Here is an 18,882-nt window from a genome sequence, read left to right on the forward strand (position 1 = left end):
AGAGGACAAATTAGAACTGCCCAAAAGGGTTTCCAAGAAGTGGCTGGTGGGTTCAAACTGCTGACCTTTTGGTTAGCACCAAGCTCTTAACCACTGTGACACCAAGGTTCCAAATAGCTCTTGTTGCTGTTGTTTTCAGATGCCGTCGAGTCACTTCCGACTCATAGTGACCCTATGCACAACAGAACACTGCCTGGTCCTGTCCTGTCCTCAAAATTGTTGCTATGCTTGAGCCCATTGTTACAGCCACTGTGTCAATCCATCTCACTGAGGGCCTTCCTCTTTTTTGCTGACCCTGTACCAAGCATGATTCCTTCTCCAGGGACTGATCCCTCCTGATAACATGTCCAAAGTGTGCGAGACATAGTTTTGCCACCCTTGCTTCTAAGGAGCATTCTGGTTATACTTCTTCCAAGACAGATTGTTCATTCTTTTGGCAGTCCATGGTATATTTAATATTCTTTCTCAACACCACAATTCAAAGGCATCAATTCTTCTTTGGTCTTCCTTATTCATTGTCCAGCTTTTGCATGCATATGAGGTGATTGAAAATACCATGGTCAGGTGCACCTTAGTCCTCAAAGTGACATCTTTCCTTTTTTAACACTTTAGAGAGGTCTTTTGCAGCAGATCTGCCCAATGCAATGCGTGTTTGATTTCTTGAGTGCTGCTTCCATGGGCATTGATTTTGGATCCTCCACCACACAACTTGCTATAATTAAATTGCTTATGTAAGACATTGGTCCAACTGGACCAATAAACAACATCATGATAAACGGAGAAAATACTGAAGTTTTCAAGGATTTCGTTTTACTTGGAGGAGAATAGGTATTTATGGTGTTTGATAATGAAATGACACTATCCATGTGAGCATGTGAACATTCAGGGGCTATTTTATATTTATTAAATGCAGAGATTAAAGGAGAGATTTCAGCTTTATTACAAAATTGGAACAGTCCTTCAAAAATCAGGAGCCAAAAAACAAAGAAAAAGTATAAGCTTCTGGTACATAAAGCAACGCGGATAAACTTCATAGATATTCTATGGAGGGAAATAAAACCAGACACAAAAGAGTTCATACCACGATGATTCCATTTATATGATGTTCAAGAACAGGCAAAATGATAGTAATGATAGAAGTCAAAATAACAGCTATCCCTGGGAATGAATATAAACTGAGAGGAGGCATTAGGGAACATTATGCATTGCTGGAATGCTCTATAAAGGAGCCCTCGTGGCACAGCAGTTAAGCACTTGGCTGCTAACCAAAAGGTTGGCAGTTGGAAACCACCAGCGGCTCCACAGAAGAAAGATGTGGCAGTCTTCTTCTGCAAAGATTTATAGCCTTGAAAACCCTATGGGGAAGCTCTCTTTGTCCTATAGGGTTGCAGTGGGTGGTGGTGGAGGTGATAGGTGGAATGCTCTGTATCTGGATCCAGATGGTGGTTATATGGCTGTACACATCATACCACACAGTTAAGATTAGTGCACTAGACACACCTTACTGTATATGTGTATGGTACAACTAAAAAAAAAAAAACCCAGAAGCTGAATCTAAACAATGCTGTTGTCCACCACATGCCAACCAACAGAAATTTTAGAACAATTTCAAACTAGATATATCTCTGAATGCCTAAGATTATGGACTTGAATATTGGAAAATCAGAGGAAATTGAATCCTTTTGGTTAACAGCCATAGCACTTAACCACTACACCATCAGGGTTTCCATATTATTGGCACATAACAGTGTCCAATAATTGTGAGCCACTGTAATCAGTAAGCAAATGGCTGGAAAATGAACTCACCTGTCTGCCTTCTTCCTCATGGGCCAGCTTCATCCCTCTTATAGCTCATCTGTGTTGGTTCTGGCAGAAGAAGATGACAGGACCCAGAATAGAGAGGGGAATGGTGAGAGAAGGCAACAGAGAAGACTAGAAGAACCAAGCTGACCTTACCAAAAAGGAAGGACATGGCACCCAACCACAAGAAAAGCAAATCCTCTGAGTGGAGCAGTAAGATGCAGGTGAGCATGTAAGTATAGGAATTCTGGAAACAACAATCATTGAAAGGGTCCTCTTCTCTTTTATCTGTTTTATATGCCAAAAATATGGTGACTTTATAGGCATGCCACATTTATTGCAACGCTAAACTTCAAATTTGTGTTGATTTTTTGCTTTGGGAAATACCACCATTTTATGTGGAGTCACTTTAAAAAAAAAAGGCGGGGGCTGTAAAGGAAGGGAGCCAAGTTCTATCATTTCAAGTGAAGGGTGCTGATGGAAATGCCTGCTAATTTCAGGACAAGCCACCAGAGGTCACATTTAAAAGGGAAGCCAGGAAGCATCTGAAAAGTAACGGGAGTTGTTCGTTTCCAAAAACTGATCCTGGGTCCTTTAAAAGAGGCTTTCATTTGCTCTCATAAGATTTTCAGGTTAGCACTTTTTTTGTTTATCAATTATGTCACATAAGCTATTGTTGTTGTTAGGTGCCATTTGTTCTCACTCATAGTGACCCTATGTACAACAGAACGAAACACTGCCCAGTCGTGTGCCATCTTCACGAATTGTTTGAGCCTGTTGTTGCAGCCATTATGTCTATCCATCTCATTGAGGGTCTTCGTCTTTTCTCTGACCCCCTACTTTACCAAGCATGATGTCTTTCTGCAGGGACTGGCAACATGCCTAAAGTATACGAGATGAAGTCTAGACATCCTCACTTCTAATGAGCATTCTTGCTGTACTTCTTCCAGACAGATTTGTATTAAGACAATATAATAACATGATAAAAAAGGAGAATGGGAAAAAAATCCCTCATAATCTCAACATCCCAACCCATTACTTATTTTGCTGTGAAATGATTTACTCAACTATCAACAAATTTCTCATCAGTAAACTGTTAAGTTCTTGTTAAATATTAATGGAATTTATAAATATATATTGATAGAATTGAAGCTTTATGGCATAAGAAGCCATGTCTGTTTAACTTAATACTGGATACCCAGAGTGTGATATATTCCATTCAACACCCCGTAACCCATTGCCATTGAGTTGATTCCGACTCATAGCGACCCTATTAGACAGAACAGAGCTACCCCATGGAGTTTCCAAGGCTGTAAATCTTTATGGAGGCAGACTGCCATGTCTTTCTCCCACAGAGCAGCTGGCGGGTTTGAACCACTGACCTTTCAGTTAGCAGCAGAGCGCTTAACCACTGTGCCCCCAGGGCTCCTTTTCCACCCAACACAGGGGCAGTGGAAGGAAGAAAGGATGTATTTAAGCTGCTTTTCAGTTTTTTGTCTATTATAGTTAATTTTGCCTTCCACTTGATGCATTGACTTTCCCTGAATTTGGTAAAGAAATATGCCTTTGAGCAGAGATGCCCCACAGAATATTTCCTACATAGAATGGCTGGGATGAGGAAAAGAAAAATGTTCTAAGCACTTAGGCCGTATGAAGAAGGAGTCCCTGAGTGGTAAAAAAAAACAGTTACTGTGCTTGGCTGCTAACCGAAAGGTTGGAGGTTCAAGTCCCAGAGGCACCTCGAAAGAAAGCCCAGGTGATCTACTTCCAAAAAATCAGCCATTGAAAACGCTATGGAGCACAGTTCTACTCTGACACACATGGGGTCACTATGAGTCAGAATCAACTTGAGGGCAACTGGCTTATGAAGGGGAAGGCCCGAAGAGAGAAAAAAAAAAAAAAGGATGAACCAACCCGAAGGACCCAGAGAAGGATCCAGGGTCCAGAGAAGTATCCTGTGATTTAGAGGACACGCTGGCAGGAAGTACCTAGAAGGAAAGGTTTAATTCTTAATGCCCGGACCAAGAGACCAAAGTTGCCCTTGGGACACAAGTAACTGGATGAAATTTGCTTCTCAGAAATTCCATGGCTGGATTAGGGTTTAATAGAACTCTTCAGCTAGATGAAAGTGACAAGATGGAGGGTGAGATACTGTATACCAGGGACAAGGGGCCATGAAGAAAGGCTGGTATCAGGGAAGAGTGACCCCATTTGAAATGAAATATTTCTCATGGTGTATGGAGAGGGTTTTAGTCTCTGAACAGCTGGTAAGAGTATTTCTTTACAAAGGACCTCCTTGTGGAAAATGGGCTTTGGTCAGCTCACTTCGGGTGGAAGGCAAAGCCCAAGTTTCTGCCTGAGAAGAAGCAACTCTGTAACAGTAGAAAGAGAGCTGGAGCTGAGTGAAGGCTCTTGGGTAATTGTCAAGTGGACCCTCCCCTGACTCAAGCTGGCGCTGGGTATAGGAGGAACTATGGGGAAAACTAAAATGCGGATGAAATTTTAAGTTTACGGCTGAATGATCTGTGTGGTAAACTCTCTTCACAATTTTCGTCTGAAATATTTGATAAAACTTATCTTACTCATTAATGCTTTATAAAGAATATTTTCTTTGTGCGGATGGGCATGAATGCTGACTCCTGCTTTGTGGTTAGTGTGGATTGAAAACGGGACTACACTTGGAGATGGCTATTATCAAGTTATTCTCTATTTAGTCAGCGTCTACTACTATTTTTTTTAAAGGGTCTTTGGCAAAAGGCATCAGGACACAAATGAAAAAAACGCAGACTCGAGACGCTGCTGTCCCCAGACAGCTAAGGTGGCTCAACCTTCATCTTGGCTCCCCTGCTCCCAGGAAATAAGGTTTCCTTCCCAGAGTCCCTGGTGGAATGTGGAGAGTAAGCCATTAGCTTTCAAGCCAGACCGCCTAATTCCTGGTTCCTCTTTGGGTTTTTAATTGCTAGACTTGTCTTTTTCAAAGAGCCCTGGTGGCACAATTGTTACATGCTCAGCTGCTAACCAAATTTTGGCTACTCAAACCCGCAGTTCGAAATCAATTCAATGGCACATAACAACAATAGTGTTTTCCAAGGAGTCCCTGGATGGTGCAAATGGTTAATGGACTTGGCTGCTAACTGAAAGGTTAGAGGTTTGAGTCCACCCACAGGATCCTTGGAAGAAATATTTGAAGATCTAGTTTCAAAAAATCAGCCATTGAAAACTATGCGGAGCGCAGTTCTACTGACACACTATAGAGTTGTCTTGAGTCAGAGTCAACTTGATGGCAACCGGGGTGGGGGGAGCCTTTATCAAAGTCTCCTCCCCACCTCTTAACTATTTCACTTTAACACATGAGGTCACCATGAGTTGGAATCGGCATCAGGTTTGGTTTTTGGTTTCAACTGTTCCAGCCAGAGTAGGTAAAGGGAAGAAGAAACCTTGTTCCAAGACTGAGCCAGAAAGAAAACGAGGCAACAGCACCTCCTTGTGGTAAATAGCAAGAAATGTTAGCGCTGGAGCTGCTCAAGGGAAGAGTGAACTGCAAAGATGATTTCACAGAGCTGTCAGGTTTTGAGTTTTATCACGAAGCATTTTCCTTAGACTATCACTTCTTTGGAAACCCTGGTGGCGTAGTGGTTAAGAGTTGGACTGCTAACCAAAAGGTCGGCAGTTTGAATCCCCCAGGTGCTCCTTGGAAACCCTCTGGAGCAGTTCTGTGTCCTACAGTGTCACTGAGTGGGAATCGACTCGTCGGCAACGCGTTTTTCCGTTATCACTTCTTTAGCCCCCTACAGACTTTGAGTGGAAGTGCAGAGAAAATAGGGTTCAGGATATCCAAAGAAGTTTGTATTTATTTATTTTAATGTGTTCATTACTTGTTTTAATTGCCTTAATTATATTATATTTTTAATAGTAAAAAAATATATAGCAAAACATTTGCCAATTCAGCATTTTTTACATCTGCAATTAAGTGACACTGATGATGTTCATGAGCAGGCATCACAACTATCTTCCCTGGAAGTTGTTAAAGCCATGAACATAGGCTGGCATGAAAACTGTATCTCGAATGATGCAAATGTGTACATAATACGCAATCATTTTTTGTTTTGTTATTAAAGCTATCAGATAGAGAAATTTTTAACCTGAGTTAATGACAGAAAAATGTTAAAATCAATCTATAAATCAAATCATCTCTATTGGCATTGTTAATCTAAAAGAAAGTAGTTGCATAGAGAATAGTCATAGCAAGGACGGATAGTCTATACTTCCAAATGGGAGGTGCTCATTTTAAAGTTGTTCACTGGCAGAATTTTCCACCAATGTTTGTATAGATTGTACGCTATTTTAGAAAAGATAGCAACAAGTTAACTGATTTTTTTTTTCTTTTCAGTGTTTGCTTTAAGAGAAAAATCCTGAAGCTAGTGGAGGTTTCTGATGCCAGGAAGCCATTAAATGTGAAGGTGTATTTAGCAATCTGGGTGATTTAGCTCATGGTAATTGGCATACATAGGATTATAACTTGCATTCCAGTTATTGAGACTGAGATATTCTTGATCAGGCTGGATGTACTGTGAGTAGAAGATCTCTTTCCCCAAGAAATACGATGGAGAAAGTCTTTGGAGAATGGCCTCACTGAACTGGTAAGTTAGCTTTCTCCGGATTTTGGTGATTTCTCCAGTTCTTCCATAATTCCTCAGCGCTCTGGCCATTTTCTGGTAAGTCATGGTCTTCCGGTTGCCTTTTCTTTTTCCCCAAAGTTCTGCAAGTCTTTCTTTGTTTTTTGATACAAACTGAAAGATGCCTTTGGTTTTATCTACCCACTGAATACAAGATGCCATCTCGGGGTTACAAAGAGATTCATGAAGGTATTCAAACAGTCGGAGTTTCTTCCTGCCTAAAATGGAGGAAAGCAATGTCAAACTCCATCTTGGTTGAACAGAGCACATCCTCAGGGTTGTTGAGTAACTACAGAATTAAAAGCTGCATTGGGACTAGCTTTCCCTCCTACTCACCCTCTTAGGAATGCATTTATGGCATCATTTTCCTGGACTTAAATGTCAAGAGTCTACTTGGCCAAATGAAGTTTCGACTGGACCTTTACTTGTTGGGGAAGATGTCAAAAATTTTATATTGTCCTTAATTGGAAAGGAGTCCCTGGGTGGTGCAAACAGTTAATGCTTTTAGCTACTAACCAACAGTTTGGAAAGGTTGAAGGTTTGAGTCCACCCAGAGACACCTTGGAAGAAAGGCCTGGTGATCTTATTCAAATGAGCCAAGTCAAATGAGGTAAAGAATGTGAATGCATTTTGTAGATGCAAAACAGCATGCAAATATAAGGTAATATTAGTGGAATTAATAATAACTTAGGCAAAAAAAAAAAAAAAAAAGGCTAACTCCTTGACTGCATCATAATTACTTGAAAAACAAAGAATAGAAAAAATTGGAGTAGAAAATGCCAAAAAGATTTTCATGCCATTTTCACATGACTTTTATGAGCATTGAAAATTGGCATTGTGGTATTTTTCATTGCCATGAAATGAAATGGTATTATCAGAGTTTTTATCTCTTTAGGAGCACAGTACAGCCCTTTAGATTTCAAAATAACTAGACAGGAAACACAGGATTTCATTGTGGTGTGTTTTGTTTGGTTTGTTGATTGGATTTCTTTAGCCTAAAAGACAGCCCATTTTGTGACTTCCGAACTGGCCTGTAAACATGATGCCCCATCAGATCTGTCAGTAGCTAAAAAATCCACAGCCAAACTCCACCTTCCCATTGAGAAAGTAGGATAGTGGATTCTCAAATGACTGCTTTAAACAGTCTCTGGGGAGCAATACGCTTGCATCAGTCATCCTTCATCCCAAACCCTCAAAGGATTTTTGCCTTTTATTATCTTGAGTTTATGACTTGAGAAATGTGAGGGACTTACCAAAATATACAAGAACTAAAGTCACAACCTTAAACAAAACCCTTCTGCCTCACATCCGGTGGGCAAGTCAATCTTAAGGGATCGCCATCTTTTCAAATTTGTTTTTAATTTGTAAAAAGCACTTAAATTTTTGTGTTTTTTAAAAATAAAAATATTACAAGCTCATGGTAAGGCATTCAAATGGAGACAGAAGGTAAAAGTCCCAGTCTATCCTACATATTTCTGGGAAAATATTTCTTATTTTTTACATACACAAACATACATGTTTATCCTTTAAATATTACAAAAATGGAATCATGTGCTTTTTAAGTAAATAACATGTTAGATAAATAAAAGCAATATACAGATTAGACATGTTGTTAGTTGCCATCGAGTCGATTCCAACTCAATGGCAATCACACGTGTTACAGAGTAGAAATGCTCCATAGGGTTTCCTTGGCCATAATCTTAACAGAAGCAGATCACCAGGCCTTTCCACCCGTGGTACCACTGGGTGGGTTAGAACTGCCAGCCTTTAAGTTAGCAGTTGAGCACAAACTGTGCTACCTAGGGACCTTGAGATTAGATATAGCTAGAATACTGAACTGTTGACACAGTTACTTCTGGGGACTTGCATGGGAAGAAGAAAGGTACACTTTGATTTATTCTCTACATACTGTTATTGCCTGACTTACATCCCCCCAAAATATGTGTTATAAATCCTAACCCCTAATGAACAAATCTGTCTTGGAAGAAGTACAACCAGAATGCTCCTTAGAAGCAAGGGTGGTGAGACTTTGTGTCATATACTTTGGACTGATCAGTCCCCGGAGAAAGACATCATGCTTGGTAAAGTAGAGGGTCAAAGATAAAGGGGAAGACCCTCAATGAGATGGATTAACACAGTGGCTGCAACAATGGGCTCATGAGGGTGGCACAGGGCCCGGCAATGTTTCATCTTGCTGTAAGTAGGGTCGCTATGAGTCAGAGCCAACTTGACAGTACCTAACAACAACAACATGCCCATGGTATACTGAAAACACGATGGACTGCCAGAAGAACGAACAAGTCTGTCTTGGAAGAAGTACAGCCAGAGTACTCCCTGGAAGCAAGGATGGTGAGACTTCATGTCACATACTTTGGATATGTTATCAAGAGGGACTAATCCCTGAAGGACATTATACTTGTTAAAGGTAGAAGGTGATCAAAAAAGAGGAAGACCCTGTAAAAGCCTGTGAGGAGCCATCAGAGATAATCCATAGAGTTCACCCCTTCAGGAGCAAGGGAGAATGAAGAAAACTAAAGATACAAGGGAAAGATTAGTCCAAAGGACTAATGGACCACAACTACCATGGCCTCCACCGGACTGAGTCCAGCACAACTAGATGGTGCCCAACTACCATCACTGACTGCTCTGACAGGGATCACAACAGAGGGTCCCAGACAGAGCTGGAGAAAAATGTAGAACAAAATTCTAACTCACAAAAAAAATCAGACTTACTGGCCTGACAGAGACTTCAGAAACCCTGAGAGTATGGCCTCCAGATGCCCTTTTAGCTCAGTAATAAGTCACTCCTGAGGTTCACCCTTCAGCCAAAGATTAGACATGCCCATAAAACTAAATGAGACTAAAGGGGCACACCAGCCCAGGGGCAAGGACTACAAGACAGAATGGGACAAGAAAGCTGGTAATAGGGAAGCCAAGATCGAGGAGGGAGAATGTTGACATGTTGTGGGGTTGTTAACCAATATCATAAAACAATATATGTACTATTTAATGAGAAGCTAATTTGTTCCGTAAACCTTTATCTAAAGTACAATAAAATAAAGAAAGAAAAAGAGGAAGACCCTCGACAAGATGGATTGACATAACTGCTGCATCAATGGGCTCAAACATGGCAATGATTGTGAGGATGGTGCAGAACCAGGCAGCGTTTCCTTCTGTTTTACACAGGGTCACTATGAGTCGGAACCGACTCGATGGCACCTAACAACAACAACGTTTTTCTGCCAATAATGAATGCCCAGAATATTTTGAAATTTTGTCCTGTTTCAAATGCATTCCTATTTCAGGTGGAAAGCTAAGATCTAAAAACATAAAATGCTGGTTGCTGTGTTCCCTCATGGCATAGGGCCACACACAAAACATCAGTGGGAAAGATACAGACTTCACACCCTGGAGTTTGTTTGAAGAAAAACAGATGATAAACTAAACAGCTAGACAGAAGGGGAAAGTGTTATTCCCCATACGTTACTACCATAGTTCAGTATTCAATAGCAAAGTACAGGGATATATTTATTTAATCTCTGTGATTTTATACATTTTTTTCCTGGCTGGGTTAGATTATTGCATATTCAGAATTTTATGATTCTAGAATACAGTGTACTGTTTTATATAGGAATAAAAAGTTATCCTTAAAAATGTTCATGTAAAATCATTTTAAATATTTTACAATACAAAGTATCACTTTGAAAATTGCATTGTAAACTTGAGATCTGTCTTGGGTACATCTTATATACCCTTATACACCAGCAAATACGGTGAGTTCGTTTTGTACTATCCCAACATTGCAATGAACATCCTAATACACACATGTATATACACACATATACATACATAAATACACTCACACCCTAATGGCATTTTGAGAAATTATCTAGAGTGCCAGGCTATGAACTTAATGTTTTACATGTGTTTTCTCATTTTCTTTACAGCTATCTTACAATGTAGGTGGCAATTATATCTGTTATTTGAATGAGAAAACTGTGGTAGAGGGGTTAATTGATTTGTCCACCTTGCACAGTTAATCCAGAGCCCACTGGCTTATACAGTCTCTAAGAATCCAAAGGAATGAACTTTTAAAATAGTGATAGATAATGCCCAATTGACATTTGTACCAGTTTACACTCCCTCCAACAGTGCATAGCTGTGTACAGCCCACGTCTTCACCAATAGAGGGTATAACTGAGCTTTAACACTTTTGCCAGTATGATAAATGAGACCATCGTCTTAAATTTAGAATGTCATGGTTTCAAATTTATGAAATATTAAATTATGAAACTATTTTTGCAAAAAAAAAAAAACACAAAAACAGGATTTCTATCCTTAGGCCCCCATAATCAGAAAAGCATTGTAAAATGGAAAAGCTCCCCTCTAAACCTAAAATATAGACACAGTATTCTTGAATACAGATTTATTTGAACTAAACGATAATTTGCAGCTTCCTAAAATCTCCGGGAAGCAGCAGGAAGGCTCACTGAGGGTGAATGGCTTACAGTGGTATAAAGTGGCTCAGTCTGCCAGAGTTAAATTATTCTCAAATGTGACAACATTCTCTAACACGATCCCAAACTCAGATAAGAAATCGCTGTAAAGCTGGTACTTCTGCCTATACAAGGCGTGAGGGATCCACATACCTTTTCCTCCCTTTTGCTGGAGAACAGCAGGTTGTACTAGCTGGCTTTCAGCGATATTCTGCAGAGATTGATGAATATTTCCTTCAAAATAGTAGTCCGCAGCACCGTTCTGTATAAATAAGGCAGCAGAATGTTAAGTGGGACTTTCTCTGTGGTCCCCAATCGGCTGAAAGCAAAAAGAGTGCTAAGCATATTGATATTATAAAAGGTGCTACCCCCAACTGCAGCCAGATAGCTCCCCAGGGCAAAACAGGCTGCAAGGATCAACCCGCTTCCTCTCCCCTCTCCCAAGTCTATACAATGAGAGGAACGAGGGTCCCAGGGCCCTCCCACAGAATCAGAGGTGTTCTGTGTCCTCTCCCTGTGAGAAGAGAGGGGCTTGCTTCACATTTACCCCCTAAAAAAGCTCAGTAAGAGAGAAGACTCCAAAAGAATCATTACTAGAGATTGAGATGCCAAGCAAGAAGGAAAGCCAGGCTTACCCATCTGGGCAGGAGGATATAAGAGGAGAAAGATGACTGCTAAGGGAGGGCAGAGCTGATAGAAAGGACAGAAGGACACTGCCTGTGTTCCATGTGGCAAGGATATGTAGGTCCCTGTGGGTTGATTGGAGCCCTGGTGGCACAGTGGTTAAGAGCTTGGCTGCTAACCAAAAGGCTGGCAGTTTGAATTCACCAGTGGCTTCCAGGAAACCCTACTTTGTGTTATAGGGTCACTATGAGTTGCAATTGACTCAAAGGCAGCAGATTTGGTTGGTTGCCTTTTTTTTTTTTTTTTTTTTGGTGAATTGATTGGAACCCTGTTGCGCAGTGGTTAAGAGTTTGGCTGTTAACCGAAAGGTGGGCAGTTCAAATCCACCAGCCGCTCCTTGAAAACCCTGTGGGGCAGTTCTATTCTGTCTTATAGGGTTGCTATGAGTTGGAATCGACTTGATGGCAATGGGTTTTTTTTTTTTTATTGGTGGGTTGGTTGGAAGCCCTGGTGGCACAGTGGTTAAAGCACTCAGTTCAAACCCACCAGCAGCTCTGTGGGAAAAAAGACCTGGTGATCTGCTCCCGTAAAGATTACACAATAGGAAGCCCTATGAGGCAGTTCTGCTCTATCCTGTAGGGTTGCTATGAGTCGGAATAGACTCATAGCAATGGGTTTGGTTTTTTGGTGGGTTGATTAGACACTGTGGAGGATGCTGGGCTTGAACCATCTTACCACAAGCCCTCATCAGAGGGCTGCCCAGCAGGCAAAGAGTCTTCAACCACAAGAGCCTCTGCAGTGCGTGCTGGGGGGTAGGAGTTAAAGTGCAGGTAGGGCTGCCAGATTTAGCAAATAAAAATATTGGGCGTCCTAGGTTTTACCTGGCAATCCTAAGTGAATGTGGAAGAGGCTAAACTGGAACCAAAACTGTCCCTTCAGAGAAATGTCTTGTGGAGAGGTCCTGAGAGAGCGCTATTTACATGTCTATCTCACACCAGAAACCTGTTGCTTTCAAGACAATTCTCACTCATGGTGGCGACCCCATGTTGCACAGTAGAACTGCTCCATAGGGATTTTTTTGGCTGTAATCTTTACAGGGGCCCAGGGTGGCACAAATGGTTTGCACTCAACTACTAACTGAAAGGTTGGCAATTCAAACCCACCCACCAGTGCTGTAGAAGTTCTGGTGATCTGCTTTCGTAATGATTACAGCCAAGAAAACCCTACAGAACTCAGTTCTCTGTAACACATGGGGTTGCCATGAGTCAGAATCAATTTGGAGGAAATGAGTTTGTTTTTTTGTTTTTTTAATCTTTACAGAGGCAGATTGCTAGGCCTATCTTCCATGGCACCACTGGGTGGGTTCCAGCCACCAACCTTTAGATTAGTAGCCAAGTGCAAACCATTTGTGCCACCCAGGGACTTGCCTGTCTCACAGAGGGCCATTAAAGACTGTCAAGGTACTCAGGGAACCTGATTCAAACAGAAGCTCCTTCAAAGAGGGGGTTAGGGGTAGGGCTAGGGCTAGAATTAGGGTAAGTGTTAGGTTTAGGGCTAGGCCTAGGGTTTGGGTAGGGTTAGGGTTAGGTCTAGCATTAGATTTAGGGGTAGAATTACAGCTAGAGGAAAGACTAGTTTTAGGGTTAGCATTTGGGTTAGGGCTAGGACTAGAGCTAGAGTTAGGGCTAAGGCTAGGACTAGTCTATGGTTAGGGTTAGAGTTTAGGTGTTCAGGTTAGGTTAAGGGTGGAATAATTAGGGCTGTGACTAGAGCTAGGTTTAGGGCTAGGCTTAGGTTTAGGACTAGAGTTAAGACATGAGACATTTACCCTTTTCCCCTCACCCTTCATTCCTTCCCAGAGGAGCCAGATCCAGAATAGGGATATGTAGGATGAAGGGAAGAAGAGGGACCTACTTTAGGTCCCTTTTAACAGGTCAAGCCTGTGCCAGAGATGGCAAAGAGACTAGATTGAAGTTGGGTTTGAGACTGAAGTTTTAAACTGGAAAATTTAATAACCGAACATGAATAGCAAGTTATAGAATCTGCCCAAGATGTCATTAAGGGACAGAAAAGGGACATTTGACCTAGTATGGTTGAAGGTGACCACAGCATGATTGAAGAAAAATAAAATCATTTTATATTATACTCCACCACATTAATACTGCTTGACTAACTGGATAGATTAAGAAATGATGTGCAAGAAAAATAATGGAGAGATGGTGGGGACATTTCCCTTTGCAGAGGGCTTCTAAAATATAAATGAATTGACCCAATACATGTAGTGGAATAAGTCGAAACTGACCGGACTACACCTAACAACAACAATACATATAGCTAGCTCTGAGCTTGGGAAGGGATCAAAGGTAAAGTCAATGTGGGTTTGCTTGGATCTTTGCCCCATGGCTTTTAGGGGAGCCCTAACTTTTTATAGCTTTCTAGATGGACCGGACCCAGAAGTGCCTCAGAAGAAAGGTCTGGCAATCTACTTCCAAAAATTCAGCCATTGAAAACCCTATGAAGCAGTTCTACTCTGTCATATAAGGGGTCGCCATTGAGTCAGAATCGATTCCTCTGCAACTGTTTGCTTGTTTGTTTCTGGGTGGACGAAGGAAAAGCAGTAACCTGGGAACCCAAATCCTGCTGCCTCTTTCTGGAGGTAATTGAAACCAGTCTGAGGCTGGATGGAGCCCAGTGCTGAAGGACAGTTTCCATCTTGACACCATGACTGACAATCATCTACCTTGACTATTGAGTTTACATTACCGTTGATGGCTGTTACTAAGCGTTTTCAGCCAGTGCTGCCCCTTAAGTGAGGTTTCAGCTATGGCACCCCACATGAAAGGCTGGTGCCAATGCGACATTCACTGTTTGTTACTCAGGGGTGGTCTCCTGGCAAATATACTCACGATTACGGTTCTCCAGTTATAGACAGGTTCCTCTGTAGGCAACATTCCGTAGCAATTGGGGTTTCCTCTGACATGAGGGCAATGGTTGATGAAAGCCAGGTAATTTTTGTAATCTAATTTAAAAACAGAGAAAGAAACTGAAAAAGCCAAAGTGTATAGCATTTAGTTTATGTTGTTTTTGTTTACATAATTGTTCCCTCTTCCTCCTCCTCCTATATTCCCTTACCACTTTGTACCTCTCTCATGGTGTATATCGCATTATGCTGCTGTTGGAATGCATTGCCCTTATGTGCTCCTTGCAGATTGAGACCCCAAGATTTCTTTTATCGTGGTATCCCCGAAGCTAAAACAACCAAAAACCTTTTGCTGTCCAGTCAATTCCAACCCGTGGCAACCCCATGTGTGACAGAGTGGAACTGCTCCATAGAGTAGATCTCCAGGATTTTCTTCTGCAGCACTGCCGGGTAAGTTCTAACTGTCAATGTTTAGGTTAGGAGACAATCACAAACCATTTGCACCACACCCAGGGACCTATTCCTGCAATACCCTGTTTAAACTCAATAGGCAATATATTTGCATCTTGTCTAAGCTATATTCCTGTAGTCTATAAGATAATAGGTCTCTTGTTCACCAGATAGAATGTATCTATTGGTAAGATAAATTAGAACAATTGAGAAGCCTTTTCTGAAAAGTTGAAATAACATGTCTATAAATGGAGTCCTGGTGGTGCAGTGGTTAAGAGCTTGGCTGCTAACCAAAAGGTCGGCAGTTTGTAAAAACTTGTGAATGACCACCTAAGATACTCCACTGTTCTCACCCCATCTGGAGCAAGGGAGAAAGAAGAAAACCAAGACACATGGGAAAGATTAGTCCAAAGGACTATTGGACCACAACTACCACAGCCTCAACCAGACTGAGTCCAGCACAACTAAGATGGTGCCCGGCTACCACCACTGACTGCTCTGACAAGGATCACCATGGACAGTCCTGGATAGAGATGGAGAAAAATGTAAAAACAAAATTCTAACTCACACACACAAAAAAAGACCAGACTTACTGACCTGACAGAGACTGGAGAAACCTGGGGAGTATGGCCCCTGGACACCCTTTTAGCTCAGTAATGAAGTCACCCTGAGGTTCATCCTTCGGCCAAAGATTAGACAGGCCCATAAAACAAAACAAGACTAAAGGGGCACACCAGCCCAGGGGCAAGGACTAGAAGGGAGGAGGGAACAGGAAAGATGGCAATAGGAAACCCAAAGTTGAGAAGGGGAAAGTGTTGACGTGTCATGGGATTGGTAACCAATGTCACAAAACAGCATGTGTACTAATTGTTCAATGAGAAGCTAGTTTGTTCTGTAAACTTTCATCTAAAGTACAATAGTAATAATAATAAAATTGTCATTAAGGATCATCAGTTTGAATCCAACAGCCTCTCTGTCCTCTAGGGTTGCTATGTGTTGGAAGTGACGCGACGGCAGTGGGGTTTTTCCATTAAATGAATACATGCCAACCAGATAGTTATAACAGCAGTTGATTGTAAATCTTTGTATTTCTGTGTGGAATGTCATTCACTACACTCTGCATTTTTACATAGAGACTTTACTCTTAATTAGGCTGGGTAACCATGGATAATTTTTGCCTTGGTTAGAAATAATCCTGGATACCTTAGATAAAAATGGACTTCTCTGTTCCAGTGGCTATTCTTACATGCGTATGTGACCAACAAGCCATTTGACGTAGCAACGGAGAGGGAGGAATGGCTTATTTTTACCTGGGGAGTACTGAAGGTCGCCAGCTGAGTGTTGCCTCAATACTTCAAAGGCATCTTCAAATGCTTGACCCAGTTTGTCTTGTTCAATACAAGTCTGTTAGAAGGATGGCAGAACTCTGGAGTTATTAAATTATCAACTAATTTTCATAATATAAAATAGTATTTGGTCCATATGAGGATTTCTCAATTTTGTCATTATTGACATGTTGGGTCAGATTAGTCTTTCTTGTGCGACTGTCCTGTGCATTGTAGGGTGTTTAGCAGCATCCCTGGCCTCTACCCACTAGATGCCAGTAGCAGCTCCACAGTCATGACAATCAAAATGTCTCAGGCATCATCAAATGTCCCCTGGGGGCAAAATCGGCTCCAGTTGAGAACCACTCTCTGTAATTAAGTATTCAGAAAACAGTATTGATTCTATAATATAATAATATTTAACAGCCTTATAAGAGTTTTAGCAAGGGATTGTAGAAGAGGGGAGCTGGACTTGGAAATAGGGGTCAAGGAAATATCTTCAATTGAACAGAACATGTGAATTGTTACTTAAAAATGAAATGTGCTCTTAAATTTCAAAAGTATGTCTCTAAGACCTATAATTGAACTGTTTCCCAACCCATTTCATGCCCTTATTAGGATGACCCAGCTATTTTAACTTTAAAATGGAGGAAGAGTGAAGAGATTTAAATGCCAGCTTACCATGCTTCATTAACAAATTGATGATTCTGAAAAAAAAAAAAGTGTAATATTTAAAAAGGAATTAAATACGATCTTTAATTTGCCACTGAATTAAAAGATCTTGCTTAAAAATATTTTCTGAAAATATGTCAACCAAAAACACTATAGGGATTTTCTTTGATGAGTATAAATTTTCTACAAAATTTCCTACAAATATTTCTTTTTGCTTTTCTCCTGTTTAAAAAAAAAAAATTCAATGTTAAAGTAGCTAAAATAAGTTAAGAGCTTTAATTTACATTAAATTTGATTGCCAAAATTGCTTACTTATAAGAGAATATGGAGATAGCTCAGAGTATATATCAAAACATTAAGTATTTCAAAATTCTTGAAGCATCATAATTCTTTCTACATTAGCATAACCCAGAGCCAAACCCATTGCTGTGGAGTTGAATTCCGACTCATAGCAACCCTATAGGACAGTGTAGTACCATCCCATAGAGTTTCCAAGGCTATAAATCTTCTCCTTTGGAGTGGCTGGTGGGTTCCAACCACCAAACTTTTGGTTATTAGGCGAGCACTTAACCACTGCTCCATCCCCAGGGCTCCTTGTTGTACTTTAGCATAGCTCTCCATTTATTATTTTTCAGTTTTTGGTTTTTTTTTTTTTTTTTTTAACAATTTTAGATGTCGTGGAGTTCTCTGAGGGGCTCTACTATTGCTTATCATTTCAAATATCATATCCAGCAACTCCTTTTACAAAAGTTCTTCACATTTATCCTCCAAACGGAAACCCTGGTGGCGTAGTGGTTAAGTGCTACGGCTGCTAACCAAAGGGTCGGCAATTTGAATCCTCCAGGCCCTCCTTGGAAACTCTATGGGGCAGTTCTACTCCGTCCTATAGGGTCGCTATGAGTCGGAATCGACTCGACGGCACTGGGTCTGGGGATCCTCCAAATACAGTGAGTTTACTCTTTAACATTTAACACTGCACAATATAATGATGTAATAGAAACAAATGTGAACATTATAAATATTCATATCAATATAATAAATATGTCAAACATAAAAATTCTACCCTGCTCAGTTAAAAAGAGTAATATGAGAAGAAAATCTATAAAATTACTGCTTAGGTTATGGTCCCTAAAGAAGTGTCATCAGAAGTAAATAGTTTTAAAAGGCCATGTCAGTGTTTTTCAATTAATTGTGCCTCCATCCATGTGCATGAAGCAAATGTGTACTTTGAACAAAGTACTTAAAATGAAGCTGCTGGCCTTGACTAAAATACCCCCAGCTCACTACAACTACACCAAATCTTAAAAGTGGTAAACCCAGAGGGAAGAAAAAGCTTGAAAACATTATTGATGACTTCAATAATTTAATATTTCCTGTAACAGAACAAGCAATCAATGAGAAACACTTATTAAGCGAAAGGAGAAAATTAACAATTATTACAATGTGTTTTGAAAAACAGAAGCTGAACACTTACCAGGAAGAACGCTTCAACCCTTTAGGAAGATGCTTCATTAATATCAGACTTGTTAAAGACGGGATTGTTCAAGAACTCACTGGCAGAATGGCATTAAGTAGCTGTTTTTAAGGAAGTGCTACAAGAGGGGATTTTTTTTAAAAGATACAGTGCCTTCAAAATTTCTATTTCACGATACAGCCAGCAAATATGAGGAGCTATTATTTTGAAAGGGCACATAGTTTCTTGCATTCTATGGGTCAAAAGCAACGTAACAAGCCCTGTGAAACCCCTGCCCAGCATAGGTCGCAGCTCATCTAGCCTGTACACCCTCACTGGAAATCTCTGACCTATACAGCTCTTAAGGAGCCCTGGTGGCACAGTTGTTAAGTGCTTGGCTGCTACTGAGAGTTCAGTGGTTCAAGCCCACAAGCATGCTCCATGAGAGGATAGACCCGGCCATCTG

General features: G+C 40.8%; 1 protein-coding gene across 1 annotated transcript; it reads right to left on the reverse strand.

Moving 5' to 3' along the window:
• Positions 1–1,882: 1,882 nt before the first annotated feature.
• Positions 1,883–18,542, reverse strand: SPIC (Spi-C transcription factor). Its single transcript, XM_023538839.2, has 6 exons — positions 18,438–18,542; positions 16,973–16,998; positions 16,277–16,370; positions 14,503–14,615; positions 11,126–11,234; positions 1,883–6,694 (listed from the first exon to the last, which is right to left on the reverse strand). Exons 2-6 carry the CDS (start codon positions 16,973–16,975, stop codon positions 6,267–6,269), a joined length of 747 nt encoding a protein of 248 aa, XP_023394607.2. The 5' UTR covers positions 16,976–16,998; positions 18,438–18,542; the 3' UTR covers positions 1,883–6,266.
• Positions 18,543–18,882: the final 340 nt, after the last annotated feature.

This window comes from Loxodonta africana, chromosome 4 (assembly GCF_030014295.1).
Source record: "Loxodonta africana isolate mLoxAfr1 chromosome 4, mLoxAfr1.hap2, whole genome shotgun sequence".
Taxonomy (NCBI): Eukaryota; Metazoa; Chordata; class Mammalia; order Proboscidea; family Elephantidae; genus Loxodonta; species Loxodonta africana.

Excerpts from the sequence above, each read along its gene's own strand:
- SPIC (XM_023538839.2), bottom strand. Across the intron at positions 14,616-16,276 it reads CGACCTTCAGTACTCCCCAG|ATTACAAAAATTACCTGGCT; the intron begins GTAAAAATAAGC and ends TTTTTAAATTAG. Across the intron at positions 6,695-11,125 it reads CCAGCAAAAGGGAGGAAAAG|GCAGGAAGAAACTCCGACTG; the intron begins GTATGTGGATCC and ends CCTCCATTTTAG.